The 15,314-nt window shown below is 47.0% G+C and overlaps 1 protein-coding gene across 4 annotated transcripts in view; it reads left to right on the top strand.

The window, feature by feature from the left end:
* Positions 1–13,745, top strand: part of STX8 (syntaxin 8) — a 135,499-nt gene extending 121,754 nt beyond the window's left edge. For all 4 annotated transcript variants that reach the window (XM_075903486.1, XM_075903484.1, XM_075903485.1 and 1 more), the window contains one exon: positions 12,667–13,745. In XM_075903486.1, coding sequence (XP_075759601.1) covers positions 12,667–12,734 — 68 coding nt within the window. In that variant the 3' untranslated portion in view covers positions 12,735–13,745. The remainder of the gene's footprint in view (positions 1–12,666) is intronic.
* The last annotated feature ends 1,569 nt before the right edge of the window (positions 13,746–15,314 follow it).

The raw sequence follows: 15,314 nt of genomic DNA, 5'->3' as shown, positions 1-15,314 counted from the left end.
AGTCTCTGAAGAGAGTAGCTTCTGGTGCTGAGTGCTATAACTATGCTCAGTGAAGTCATAGAATCCTAGAACACTAGAACTGGAAGGGTCATCGAGTCCAGTCTCCTACCCTCATGGCAAGACCCAGTGCTGTCTAGTAATCCTCTATCACAGTTAATTTGTAGATGGACATTAAAAAATCAGTTTTTCCCAAAAGAACTTGGAAAGTCTTTGAAATTCCACTTGGAAATAGCTAATTGCACCCTCTGGCATGGATTTGTTTTAAAAAAAGTAGCAACAGATTTTAAAAAGAGCTCCAGAAATCAATTGAGATAGAACAATGTGAGATTTGGGGGAACACGTATCTCATTTCCTTTCATTCCTTTGGGGTATGCTTTTGGCTTGGGACCATAAACTCTCAGATCTTGGAGACACACTATTTTTAACTCCCTGCACACTTCTTCTGTGGCATACATAAATTCCCATCTCATTCTTTCTTTTGCTTTTGATTCATCCTCCCTTTATTTCCTTTGCCAGCTGTCATCACTTGGTAGTAAATTACTAGCATATATTCAGGCTCTGATGGCATTAATGGAATTATAAGACTTTACTGTGACCAAGTACCCACTGTGGTACTACAGCTGACTTCCTGTGCTGCGTGGCAAGAAGAAGAGCAGAGGCACTATTTAGTCATATATTTAACAAGATCGATCGAGGTTTTGTTACAAATAACCAGAAAACTTCACACGTTTGCACTCGGATCATTAAAGGTTTTGAAAAGTCTCTTAATATGGAACTTTATGTGTAACTCCAAATTTGATGGCTTCTAATATTTTCATATTGCATAGAGTAACCTAGCTTTTGCTTTCCTCCAAGTACAAATGTTTTCAGAGAGCTCAGCTTCTTTCAGACATATTCCTTTTTCTTTAGACCCAGTGAAACATATGGCTTTCTGAGCCTTTATTAGCTGTTCCCAAAGCCTGTGCTTGATTTGTTGGAGGATTGCCAATGATTGTGGTGTCAGAGTTGAGAAGTACAATTGTAACATTAAATTTCTCCAGTCATACCCGTTAAAAGAAGGTCAAAAGCAATAAAGTGTCTAGCTTTCTTTGGGTGGGGGTGGGGGGCGTAGGATAATGTGAAACTGCCGCCCTTTGCACAGACACATCACACGGGGAAAAAAAGTTTGGCTGTCACAAAATTAATAAAGAGCAGGCCTCTGGAGGATGTGTTTCAAATGATGCAGGTGTAGCAATCAGGGAGTGTATTTACATACAAGCCAGCTTAATAGTGTGGGATTTGTACTAAAGTGGTTCTTAATGCAATACAAATTGAATACCCTGTCTCATGTTAAAACAGAAAAATGTTAGATGGAAAGGTTTTATGGCTTTTGGGGGAGGGGGCATGAGGTTGTGATTTTTTTTTAAGGGAATGTGAAGGAAAGATGGATTTGTTACGTTGTTTGCCATATAAAACCAGTGACTTTGGTGTATAAATTGAATTCATACTCTTCCAATTTGATTCTCTGATGTCTTGAAGATTAAGGGTTTTAACAGATTTTTTTGGTCATGTATCTGGCAACACTGACTTAAAATAAACTTAATTAAAAAGCAGCTAAGGGATTTTTCTTTAAAGTTGGGCATTAAAAAAGTCCACAAAGAAGGCAGCGGTGACACTCCAGTTTTTCCTTGAAACTTCACCTCCTTACTGCTTTCCCTTGTCTAAAGCAAATGCTGTGTTTTTAGTTAGCGCTCCAGGCCATTTGTCCCAATGTTGAGGGCTAATACGTAAACTCTGAGTACACCGTTCTGTAGGGATAAAACTTTCTTGGTCTGGCAAAGAGAAGCAGCTTTTTCCCCTGGGCTCCTTAAAGTCAGACTGTGACATTTTTATTATTTTTACTTGGTTCGTAATGACACAAAAAAGGCCCCATCTACTGTTCTAGCACCTTTGATGTCACGGAGAAGAAGAATATACCGAAACCAGCAGTAAAGACTCAGGAAACCTCCAGCAGAGCTTCATTCCCAAGGGGCAGCGTGCTCCCCACTGAACCTCCTCCCCATAAATGATCCACAGGGCCTTGCAGGAATTCCCCGAGGGTCAGCAGACCTGGGCTACTTTGAGTCAAGGGCATAAGGTAGTTCCAGAGCGCTCTCTCCTAGAGAATGTTCTCTTGTATAGAGAGGACTCCACTTTGAGCACCCTCATTGTCACAACTGTGGCACCTGCAGAGTCGACTCTTGCGTAGGCAGCCCCTAAACCATCTAGGGATTTTTAGGTTGAACTAAACACCCGAAACTGTCCCGAAAACCAAGCGGAAGCTGGCACATACCACCCCACCCCCATTTTCATGTGTTCTCTCTCTACAAAAAACAAAACAAAACCCCAACCCCACACAGCTTACCAAATGGAGAGTGCCATTTGGCATCAAGTTCCATCTCCAGATGGCAGTAAGGTCTAGCCCCTTTAGAGTGCATCACACCACTTCACGTGACAAGGTTTGGACAGCTGTAAACCAGTGCAGTTAGCATTGTTGTCACACTCCCATCTCTGTGTCTTTTTTTCCCTCTGTCTCTGTCTTTTCCTCTTCAGCATCTGAGGAAGGGAGTTGTAGCTCACGGAAGCGTAGGCTCTAATACCCTAATTCATTTGTAAGTCTTTAAAGTGCCGCTTGATTCTTTAGTCTGTTTCAGCAAAATAACAAGAGGGCTGCCTCTCAGAGCGTGATCCTCCTCCGTGTACTCTTTCACGCCGCCTTGTTCCCCGGGCCTGGGAGCCTTGTGGTGCTCTTACCAGTGCAGTGGCTCAGCTGGCAACACCTCATCCTCTCTTGGGCAGCGAGTCCAGGTCTCTATGTGCTGCACACGCTGAGGGGGTGAGGTGGAGAGGTAGAGATGTGCGTCATCTCTGCAGTGTCAACACCATAGCCCCAGTTCCCTCATTAGCTCTCCCAATACTCCCAGGGGGGTGTTCAGCAAGCATGGGGGCAGATTGGAACTATACACTGAAAACAGGAGAGCGCAGTCTGGGCAGGAGGCCAGACGTCCAGTGTAGCTCTGGGACCTCTAAGACAGCCAAGAGCAGAGCAAGTTGAGAGCAACCCATTACCGACTCCTAACGTCAAGACACTCAAACTGATCCGGGAAAAAGTGGCTCAGGGCACTGGTTGGCTATGCAACAGCATTCCCACTGGATCACTTGTTTGTATCTGCAGCAGCTTGGTCATGTGGCCTATCCCATAAGGTAGCCGTGTGCAATGAACTGGGAGTCTTGCAGTTCTCAGTGCCAATGTTTACACCCAGCTAGCAGTAGGCAGAAGCGGATTAATGGGCAGGTTGTGAGGATGCTTCCAAAATCAGGGTCCCAGAGATGCCCCCCTTCTGGATCTAGACTCTAGCAGCAGAGTGAGCTGTAGGGCTTGCACGCAGGGTGAACTGGAAAAGCTTTTCAACGACAAGTCAAGAAAAGAAGCTAATTACTTGTTACTTGCAAATGATACACTGATGAGAACTAACCTTAACTTCATGTTATGTTTTCCACTCTCTATCCAGCATAGACTCTGGTTGAAACTTTTGCATGTAGCTAGTAATGCTATATGTCCCCTTTTAGAACCTTATTACCGTATGCCCTAATTGATACCATATTAAATGTAAGTCGTCAGCGTACAGCAGGTATGGAGTGACTTTTAATGGTAAATCAATAGTTTGATAGAAGCAGACCAGAACATTTTTGACACTTATTCAAGAGGGAGTTGTCAAAACAAGACATATTTATGACAGAGTTCCTGAATGCCTTTTCAAATGCTCTTGAATTGCTGCCAGACTCTACATACACTCCGCTTCCCAGGAGCTATATTCAGCACCGAGTGGATATTTCACAGTAAATATTGGCATGTCAGAAAACGGGCATGAAATGTTGACTTGACAAGCAGCCATTGGGTGGTTTTTATATGGCTGATGTGAAAAGTCGTCTCTTCCTCCTCAGGTGGAGCAGAAACTTCTCTGAGTTTAAATCACCATTACTGTTGAGAATTCGCATACTCTAAAGAAATGGTGGCACTTCGGGCCCAGCTGCTCGCGTGATTTCCATTCCAAGAGCCAGCAGGAGTAACGAGATTCTTGACATGTGACGGCAAATGCAGAGTCTGGCTCTGACCAGCAATCAGCATTATCAGATGAAACCAGTGTGGTTCGTGATAGTTTTTAAGGCAGATTGTCTTACTCCGTAAAAGACATTGTAAACTGCTCTGTGAGGTGAAGGTGGCCTATCTAATTCGGTTATAAATGGGGAAAGAATTGCACAGACTCGTTCTGCGCTTAGCAGGTAGTTCTCTACCCATCTGTCCAGCATACCTGAAACTCCTACGTGGCTGGTGGAAGGTTACATGCACAAACAGAACTTGCAGCTCAGGCCACTTTTCAGCAGAGGACGTCGGTGTGTCCTGGTGTGGGCAACACTTGAGAAGAATTGTTGAGGTTTCTCTCACCCTTTGGCATCGGTACTGGGTCAGAAGAGGGCTCTGTATTGCTAGGGGTTTGCTCCTGTGAAAAAGGATAGCCCTGACAGCTGCTTGTTACTCTCTGATTGTAGTCTTCCGCAGGGGAGAGCTGGTCCAAAAAACCCAACCAAACCTATTTTCACAAAACATTTTGAAGTTGTTTTCATAATCAAGTGTTCAAAAAGGACCCCCCTGGACATAGCCTTTTCCAGCTTTTCAAAATATTCTCAAATTTGTCCCAGTTGAATTCCCAACTCATGCCGCCTTGAAATTCCTCCTGCAATTGGAGAGAGAACAAATATCGGCCTCCTTGCAGTTCCTTTTTATGATGCTTCTAATGTGCTGTTAAACAGCTGATGTTCATTTCAGTGGTGGATGAAGTGATTTGTATGTACTGGTTGTGTATCCCTCTGAAGGTGCTACACTGTCTTTCACCTAACAATGCAAAGTTATCCTAATTGCAGATCATACCAGAATGAATGTCAGTTCTTCAAATGTCTGTGTCCATTCCAATGAGAGAGAGAGAGCGTGCGTGCGCCACAGTAGCAGGAAATTTGTTTTTCCCCATAGCAGCATCTGTCAGGTCCACTTGGACACCCCCTGAAGTCACGCCTTCATGGCGCTCAGTACTGAGCTCTGCCAGCCCTTCAGTTCCATCAGTGATGGCAACTGAAACTTCTCGCTCTTGCTCTGACCATCACCATTAGCAGCCTCCGGCTGTCCTGGGGGCATAGTCATTGGTGGTTATTGGTCGTTCGTATTAGTTTTGAAGTTTATGTACTGTTCTTACACCCCGCCTGCCTCCCCAACACTGTGGCATGCCTTGGTCCCTGGGGTTCAAAGCTTGAGAAGACGGTGGCAAACTTGTGCCTAAAAGTGACCCGCACACTACATGTCTGAAGTGCCTAGGGGGGAGGGTCACCAAAAGGACAAGTGTCACATCTGCAGCAGCTTTGAGTATGGGCACCTAAGGATCATGAGCAAAGGCTTTGGATCCTGCTCATGGAGGCAGCTCTGCACCCTCAAGCTGACCCGGGACTGATGGAGCCAGCTTAGAACACTTCCTTCTCTGGGTGGAGCAAGCCGAGGCTGACGGCACATGACCTGGCACCCAGGAGGGAGTCCAAGGACTCTGCATCAACATGGCACAGGACCTAAGTCTGGCAGGTGCCGATGGTCATCGCCAGTGCCCCAGGAGAGAGGAAACTCTCCCACACCCCAGTCTAAGGAAGCAGCGCCGGCCCGCCTATCCCATCTTGGGCCTAGTGGCTCCAGGGGCTCATCGATTCCTGCCCCCCCACCCATTACAATCCCTGGAGCAGGATGTTCATCTTTCCTTCACTCTGAAGACTTGAGGCAGCGCAGGACTTGATCCGCATGACGGCACCACCTTCTGCAAGGAGGGAAGAAGTGTTGTAGCGACCAGCATCCCCGTTCCCTCTCGGGACGAGCCAGCTCTGATGTCGTGCTGTTCTCCTTCTCTCCCTGGAACTGGCCATGCATCCTCAGAGTCTCATCACCAAGGACTGTTCCTCTGTGGTCTTCTCTTCGGAGATCTCAGAGTCTGATGCAGATTCCTACGATGCAGAGAGGTTGAATAGCAGGTTGCTATCACTGCCAACCTCACTCAGGGCAGTGGCCTCCACCGTGGAACCCGATCCAGTGGCCTTTTGGGCGTATCACTGAGCTCCCTGGTCTGTGCCGGCTGTATCTGTGCCGGCCCGATCTCGAATGACACCGGTGCTTCCACTACCCACCTCAGCCTTGGCACCACCCATCCGGACTCTGGCTTCCATCACTGCCCCAGCGACTCTTCCTGGATCTTCACGGGCAAGATCCTGTTCCTCTCCGACATCCAAACCTTGAATCGCTGCACCTTGCGGCATGGACGCTCCATGACTGAACCCGATGGAGCTTTCCTGCTCAGACCAGGCTAGACAAGTTCTCTTGGGTAGCAGGAAGCTCGCTACAAGAGCCACCTTCCTCCCCAAGTGGAAGAGATTTTCAGTCTGGTCGACACAGCATAACTTGTCCCCACCACCAGCCCTTCCCGTGGCGGGGAGCAGCGACTCCGCTCTCTGGATGTCTATAGGACATTGGCCTTTTATGGCAAAACCATTCAGGAAACGGATCCAGTTATTGCCCCGCTACAGGCTGGGGGGGGGCTAAGCAGCAGTTCAGCAGAAAAGGGCCTGGGTATTTCAGTGGATGAGAAGCTGGAGAGGAGTCCACAGGGCGCCCTTGTTGCCAAGCAGGCTAATGGCATCTTGGGCTGCATTAGGAGGAGCATTGCCAGCAGATCTAGGGAAGTGATTACTCCCTTTATTCAGCCCTGGGGAGGACACATCTGGAGGGCTCTCCTAGCAGCCAGGAGGCTGTTGAGGATTCCTTGCTGCCCTCACCTGGAGGCTGGGAACAGAGAGGTTGCTGAGTGAATTGTATGGGGGAAGTGGGTGTGTGTCCCAGCGGCCAAGGGGAGAAGGATCTAGTGATTCAGGCACTAGTGAAGGAAGGACTGACAGATGGGGGTTTTGGGTAGCTGAGCCTGGCACACGAGCAGGGTTTGTTCACTGCCCACAGGTTATGTTCTGTTAGGATCTGTGAGCCCACTAGCTCTCTCAGTACGTAGCACACGTGTTCTTCAGTTCACCCTTGCTGCCCTGGTCCGTCCAGCACATGTGCCATCCTGAATATTACTCAAGCTCCTCTTGGTGGCGAGTCAGAAGCTTAGTCTTGTAGCAGAGCATGTCCCCTGTTGAGAGAGCGCGTTCAGGGTCCCCTGCGTCACCAGGACTGGCCAATCTTCAGCAGCATCTGTATCCCAAAAGGGGTGGGCTGAGGGACTACGAAAGAGCCAGCCGGTCTCCAGAGGTTCACGTTGGCTGATTTGTTCAGATGGCAGCTTCCATGTCTCCTCTTTGAAAGCTTGTCAAAGGAAGGTCTGCATCCCCATTTCCCAGACTGTCCCCACGTGCCTCTGCTGGTTCTTCCATTCTCCGTCTGTCCTGCTTACCTCATCGCTTGCTCCTTGTGAGCGTTCTTGGAGCTGTTCCTTAGTGATGGGGTGTTTACACTGCACAGTACTGAAGCAGGAAAAGCCCAACCGGCATTGAATCTGGGGTGTGTTAGTACCGTCAACAAGCATTATTTATGGAAGCCTGTCGCATTTTGCAATTTCATGGACACAAAGCAGCTTAATAAATCCATATCCTTATAATCCCCTCCTCCAGATCTGCTTAAAAATCTTCGTTGGTGATGCACATTGTGTGTGGTCATTTACTGTTGTGTGTTCTCAATGCAGCACCTGATTTTATTTATGCCAGTTTCCTTCAAAAAGCAAAACGTTGTTGTTTTTTCCCACCATGCTGCGCTGCTGCTGTCGTATTATACTTTTGTTTTGAATCTTTGTTCTCCTATTGCATAGCAGCAAAATTTGTTTTAACTCTCTACTTTCCTGTAATTCTGTTGGTGAACAGCTCCTCTTGGGCGTTGTCACAGAACAGCTAGGCCTGGCTGGTATCATTACTAATTCACACTTGGAGAGTATTTTGCAAGAATCAATCTGTTGCCTTCTAATGGCTAAAATCTCTGCATTCAGTTGCATCAAAACTGTACTGAGGATTTTCACCCTCTAAAACGTTTTCCTACAGCGCAAAAACATATCAGCCAGCCGAAGCATGTCACTATAATCACATGCCTTATTTTGTCTCAATTTCCTCAGCATCAGTCACTCCTAAGCATGCCAGCAGAGAGAAACCCAACATTTAAAAATTGAAACTGAGTTCTAACATGGCTAAAAATCATATTCTAAATCTAATCGGAGGCCTCTGAAAGTTAATGAACAAAGTACATGGCTCTAAAGGAATTTGTTTGGTTACATGCACCGTTCTTTCTCCTTTTGAGAGGGGAAAAACACACCCATGTCTCTACCAATCCGTGCTTGTGTTTAGCATCCCTCAGTGGGATAGCTGCAGTATGTGTGTGTTAGGGTGCTTAGAATGAGTGCCGGCAGGGCAGGTAGGGTACTGTGTGCTAGGGCATGCTAGAGTATACAGCCCTCTAGCTGTGGACTAATGCACAGTGTAGACAAGTCCTCAGTGCCTCTCCTGAATCGCAAATAACCAACCCCCCTCGATCTCTCTTCCTCCTTGGGGAGCAGGTTCCTGGATGATGGGCCAGAGCCTCACCTGGTGCGAGTTGGCAAGGGGACTTACCTTGAGGAGTGTGAGCTGGGAATCAGCCTGTGTTGCTGCAGGGGAAGGGGTTGTCTGGGAGACGTTCCTGAGGGAAAGGGGGCTGGACAGATGCCTTGGGTGTTTATTTCTGTTGTTTACAGTGAGGCCGAGCTGCTCTCTTCCCCCTCCAGGGATGAATTCCATAGTGTAAGTCCAGTTCTGTCTGTCTGCACTTGCGAGTCTGGTTGTGAACAGTCTCAGGCTGTGTCCAGGCTCAGGGGTTTTTTCGGGAAAAGTAGCCTTTTTCCGAAAAAACTTCCCCTGCGTCCAGACTCAAGCCGCGTTCTTTCGAAATTAAATCGAAAGAATGCGGCTTTTCTTTCGATGGCGGTAAACCTCATTTCACGAGGAAGAACGCCTTCTTTCGAAAGTTCCTCTTTCGAAAGAAGGCGTTCTTCAATGTAAATAGGGCTTCTTCAAGCCGCTTTTTCGAAAGTTCAACGTGCAGTCTAGACGCTTTCTTTCGAAAGAGGCTTGCAGTCTAGACATAGCCTCAGTGAGGCCCTGCTGTCATGGGGGATGGTGGCTCTGGAGGGAGAGATGCTCTTAGCTACTCAGGGCTAACTCTGCGGGGGGGCTTTGAATATCACTAAGTTCTCTGTTAAGTGGGCAGCTGGCGTATGGGGCAGAGAAGTAGGGTGATGTCAGCGACCACCTCGGTAGCCATATTGATAACCTGGAGTGTTTTGTACCAGCTGTTCCTTGTTTCAGAGCATTTGGCTCCAATACTTGACGTGTGTCGTAATAATTGGGGCCCCACCAAATTCATGCCCCGTTTTGGTCAATTTCATGATCCTAGGATTTAAAAAATGGTAAATTTGAAGCTTTCCAATATTTAAATGTGAAACGTCATGGTGTTGTGATTGTAGGAGCGACTGGGGGGGATTGCTAGGTTATTTTGTAGGGGGGCTGCAGTACTGCTGCCCTTCCCTTTGCACAGCTGCTGGCAGCAGCAGCGCCTTCCGAGCTGGGCAGCAGGAGGGCAGTGGCTGCTGGCCAGGAGTCCACCTCTGAAGGCAGAACTACCTCCAGCAGCTGCGCAGAAGGAAGGACGGCCGGGTGTGGTGTTGCTACCCTGACGTCTGCGCTGCTGCCTGCAAAGCTGGGCTGTTAGTCATCAGCTGCCACTCTCTGGCCATCCAGCTCCGAAAGCAGCAGTGCAGAAGTAAGGGCGACTTGGGTATGGATTGTCACCCTTCTGCGCTGCTGCTGCTAGGCTGCTGCCTTCAGAGCTGCCGCCCGGCCATTACAGCCTCTGCTCTCCAGTTGCCCAGCGCTGAAGGCAGCAATGCGGAACTAAGGGTGGCAAAGCTGTGACCCTACTGAAACAACCTTGTGACCCCCCCCCCCCCCCCCGCCCCAGCCACTCTCTTTTGGGTCAGGATCTCCAATCTGAGAGAGACTGGCCTCCCCTGTGAAATCTCACGAAAGGCCAAGAGGACCCCAGCTGTCATGGTCCACAATGCATGGCCATGAATTTGGGATGGCCCTGGTGGCAAGCGAGGCTGTGCCGTCCTGGCTCGTTGGAGTTTCCCGTTGCATTCAGAGAGCCCTGAGGCTGTGGATCCATTTACAGTCTGAAAGCAGATGCTCTTGGTCATGGGGAGTGTTGCAGAGGGAATGGTGGGGGCGGAGCATTGGCCCTACTGGGCCTCCGGAGATGGAGAAACCCTGTGGGATTGGCCTGAGGGAGCTGACACACCTGTGCAGGTCCCGGCTGCCTGTCTCCGGTCTCGCCGGCAGCCACTCGAGGAAGGCTGAGGACTTGGCGCTCCGTGCTGCATGTGACCAGTGGGGCTGCTTGTTCTTATCGCAAGGTGGTTGGGGAGAGGTGGGGAAAGGTGAGTGAGTTTTCTGAAACAATTCAAGGTGAGCAGGAGCAGAGGCCATGTACAAACAGTTGGGCAGGGTTCTCGACAAGATGGTGAGAAGGCGCCTGAGCTCCAGCACAGACAAGCAGCAGGAGTTGATGTTTTCAGAGGCACTTGAGTTCCCCCCTGAACATCACTGGGGGTTTGGCGCCTTATGCCCCTAGGCTGCTTGGCAGTGCTCACGACAGCTTTCCGTGCGGCACCCACAGCTCTTGAAAGAGGCTGTTAGCTGAAGTTTACGATTATTCCAGGACTTTCCTAATTAGAATAAGAGCCGATGGCCAAGAACAACTGTTAGGCCAAATGAGGGATATAAAATCCTATTTAATCAGTTAACCGGTGAGATGTTATGTTGAGCTGGTTAACCACTTAACCAGGGTGAGAGGTAGGCTGGCTGGGCTGGAGCGGCCCTTGTCGTGGCGCGATGGCTGCCATGGCCTGGCTGGCCACTGGTGATGCTTACGGGATAACCAGTGGCCTGGCCGGGTGAAGCATCCCTGTCCATGGCATGATGGGCGGCTCTGGCTGAGCCAGGCCACCAGTTGACTGGTAACCATCACCATAACCTGACTGGTGGGAATCTTAACCATTCCCATCTCTAGGCCAAATACGTTTGACTCTCTGCAGCAGTTGACTTGCGTTATCATTGGTAATGTTTGGCTAATAATGGCTTCTAAGATGTGTTAACTTAAACAAACCGTAGCTTCGTTAGTTACTGCCAAAGCCACGTCTAGTGCCATGTGGTATTGACGGGGCAGGACGGTACTAGCTCTAAATTCAGATAAAAAATAAAATTGGTGGCAACCTCATTTCATTGGAAAAAAACATGGCACACTGGCATAGACACAGTTTTCTGCACAGAAAACATGACACTATTTATGAAGAGCCATGTCTAATATCCTTTTCCAGTTCGGAAAAAGGAGTTTATTTTAATACATCCTTTTTAATTGCTATGAGCTGGACTTGTAAATATTGTAAGTGGTTGAGTAATAGTCATCTGTTAGCAGACCAAACGAAAGGGACATTTTTTCCACTCTTTGAGCCCTAATATGGTTCACCCGGCTCTGAAGGGGATACTTTAGAGCGGATGTTTTTAAAAAAATCTGGTTAATAACTCAAAGATGGTTAATGTGAGGGGAAGCTGGTGTGCGGGGCTCTGTTGAGTGAAATGCCTGGGACCTTGTGCAGCGATCCAAGAAGGTTTGCCAGGGGACTTGTCATGGTTTAGGAAGGAGATGGGTTTGTTATCAAAATGTCTAATGAGCCTCTCCCTGAGCACGCTGTGAAATCAGCAGAATCAGCGTCATCTAGCAAAGTTATCACAAAACACGGGCTGGGAAACCCACTTTTATCTCGAATTTTCTGTCCGTGTGTATGGGGATTATGGAAGAGCTTTGTGAGGCTTAGAACATTCGACTGTCACTTCCATGGAGCAGCTTTTCCTTTTCCTTTTCCTTTTAATTTGCGAGTAGTTCTGTGTCTCCTCCTGGCCAGAGTCCGTTTCGTACCTGAACTAGTGAATTGTCATAAAATGTTGTAATCCTGCATGAGTCGGTAATGCAGAGCATATCACACAAACCAGGTTTGCTATACAATTTGGCAGAGAGCGAGAGAACAAACTAATTTATGATTCCATGGATTCTACTCCACTTCACAAATCCAGCATGTTTTTAAGTAACTTAATGGGACTGATTGGGGTGTGTCGAGAGAATCTTGTGTTAAGTCTCATTCTGGCAGGAGCTGAAATTTTCTGGTGACTTTTTTAGTCATTCACCTGTAGAAGAGTTGAATTATCTTTGAAGAGACAGAACCAGCGATCACAAATGTACAATATCAGTGCTGATAGCTTTAAACAAATCATGCTTTTATAAATGATCTTTGCTGTTAGATTTCTATGCATGTGTTAACATGTAAGGATCTGGTTTTAGTTAGAACTGAAAACTTCTCGGTAGCCACGTTTCTAACCTACTGCTTTGATCGAGGTGATGTAAGGGGATTGAAAAAGACAGTTTCTTTTTAAAAATAAATAAATCCTCCAGGGTAACATGAAGACGGTAACTTAATTTTGCTTTGTCTGTTTCAGGAATGTTGGTGGTGATTGTGTTGCTGCTGATTGCAATAGCTGTGGTTGCCGTCTGGCCAACACACTAACCACACGCGGGGACCACAGAGATGCCACCGAGCAGCAGCAAAGCTGGACAGTGTCATGGGATGCGAACAACCGTATTGCATACACATTTGGTGTCTTAGCTTCATCCTAATACCGAGTTTGTGTCCAATGATCAAGGCTCTCTGTGCTCCGTGCACAGCCAGAGGGCTAGGGCTACCTAAGCGCATTTGAACTTGAAAAGGACTCTCTTCCTCCTTTGCTTTTGTACTCCAGAGGGACACAACTGCAGTAGCTGGATCTTTTAAGAGATTTACTCTTCAGTGCAACTGACTCTAAGCCCCTTTTGTGGAGAGATCTGTAGCTCTCAGAATTTAACATACTGTATACTGCTCCTACGTGGTTAGTGTGATGTATATAGGGAGTTCCCTCTCGCTCTCTCACTAAATGCTGATCTTCGGTACCACGGTTTTGCATCTTATACAGAAGTGGGTGTTACAAAGAACTGATTTATGCCAAGTTTCAATGGAGCTGGAGGGTCGGAGAGCAGGAACAGCTCGAAGGAAAAGCTTGGTGATGAGGGTAGATGGAATATAAGAACTCAGATGTACCTTGCAAGCAGTATGAGGCAATCTTTGGCTGTCATGAGAGAATTACTGTGTTGATCTGCACAGAGAGAAATGCAAACAGCAGAGAGTCCTTCCAATGTTTAACACAAGCGGGTGCAGAGCATTGGAAAGCACTGCATGACGTGTGCTGGTAAGGAGGGAAGTGGCTTTCTGCTAACTGCACTCGGGACACGTTTTCCCTCAACTAACTGTGAAAGACCCAAGATGGTGAACAGACTAGTTTTCAGATCAGAGTTCTGCACAGCTTTCTTTGATGGCTTTTCATAACTGTTAAAAGTGCAAAGGAAATATTGCAAGTATTTAAAAAATTAATTAAATACTTTTTTCATGTTCATTTCTGTCCCAAAAACTCATTCCTTTATGTGCCAACTTAATTGTCAGAACTGAAAGAGCAATAATAATACTGAATAAAAGCCGATCCATTGATATTCCGCTTTTTACTGTCATGTTTTTTATTGTTTCCAGTAATGTCTTAATAGTTTAATGGTTTTCCATTTGTTTCCTAGAAAGTTTGATTTTGAGGAGAGAAACTGATTCCTTGGACTTCCAGTTGAATTTGAAATAACTTCTGTGCTTTTTAAATGTTTTTTTCTAGCTCCACGCTCATGCTTCTTATTCTTTGAAAATGGGATCTGTGCAATCATAGATCCAAACTTTATTCTGGGCACTAACAAGTAACATCCAACCTCCCTCAAACCAGTGCTGCAGGCACTGGGGTGGGATTCAAGAAACCTGGGTCCTAGACCTAGCTCTGCCACTGGGCTGCTGGGTGACCTTGCATGAGTCATTGCTCTGTGCCTCAGTTTCTCCATCTGTAAAAAGGGGATAATGACGCTGACTTCTTCCACAGAGTGCTTTGAGATGTAAGGACACAAATCACTCTGGAAGAATTAGATATTATTGGTAAGCTTCTCCCACAGCGTCTTCTGCCATTGGGCCTCAACTCAGCCCTAAACGTTCAAGCTCGATGAGCCTGTCACACCAGGAGTATATATTGACACTGTGGTGGTGTGTTTTGTGGGGCACAGGAATTCTGGAAGCTGGCTGACTCCAGAAGCCTTACGTCACAAAGACAGTTCTTTCCAAAATATACGGTTTTATCTAAAATAGAAAAGAGAGGTCAAAATCCAAGCAAGTTTTGATTGATCTGAAATGAAAAATCTCAATTTTTTCCCATGGGACAGAAAATCTGTTTTCCAGCCAGCTCTCCATAGCCTGAGCTGTTGCTCTCTTGCTGATGTTTCAGTGTAGGGGTAACCAAAGTGGGGAGTGCAGATGATATGGGAGGCAAGTACACTGGAACAGTCCAGGTGAACAACCCATTAAGTAACCTGGTGACCACCAAGTGATGTGAGATGAGCAGCCGTGTATTAGAGGGGGAAAATACCTTGTGTTCTGTGCAGTAAAAAGCAAGAACTCCATGCACCTACATTGCCGGGAGCTGCTGCTCTTAAAAGATCCGAAGAGTCAATTAATTCAAAATGATTTTTATGCCTGTTTGCTTCTTTGTCACTTGGAAAGAAGCTTCCTATTCAAACAGCTGGAGAAGAAGGTGGCAGCCCTTAGCCAGTGCATGTTTTGCAGGAATGTCTCAATGACCTTATGGCTTGACTTCTTTCCAGGACAAATGGAGCTTTTAAACCCAGCCACTCCGGCTGAAAACAAGCAATTGTGGTTCTCGATGTATTTCAAATCTCCTGCGTGCGAGCGATTTCTGTGTTACGGAACATGAAGACCCTGACTTTTAATTAATACTGCTGTTTATGGAGGGGAATTAAGGTTTTATTTGAATTCCCTGGATACGCTGGGCAGAATAAATTATGCGGCTGTTCTATGCACCAGTCTAGGTCTGTTGTGTAGGAGCTTTTGAAAAGGTATTTTCTGATTTGTTGTGTTTCGGGGCATGGGGAGGATTCTGAGCCATGAGAAGAGGAGAACTACTGCATCTTTATAGCTGAAGTATTTGACAGAGCCTTCGATTTGCCCTTTAACGTT

Source organism: Pelodiscus sinensis, chromosome 20 (assembly GCF_049634645.1).
Source record: "Pelodiscus sinensis isolate JC-2024 chromosome 20, ASM4963464v1, whole genome shotgun sequence".
Lineage (NCBI taxonomy): Eukaryota > Metazoa > Chordata > Testudines > Trionychidae > Pelodiscus > Pelodiscus sinensis.
This window is presented reverse-complemented; position numbering and strand designations above follow the sequence as displayed.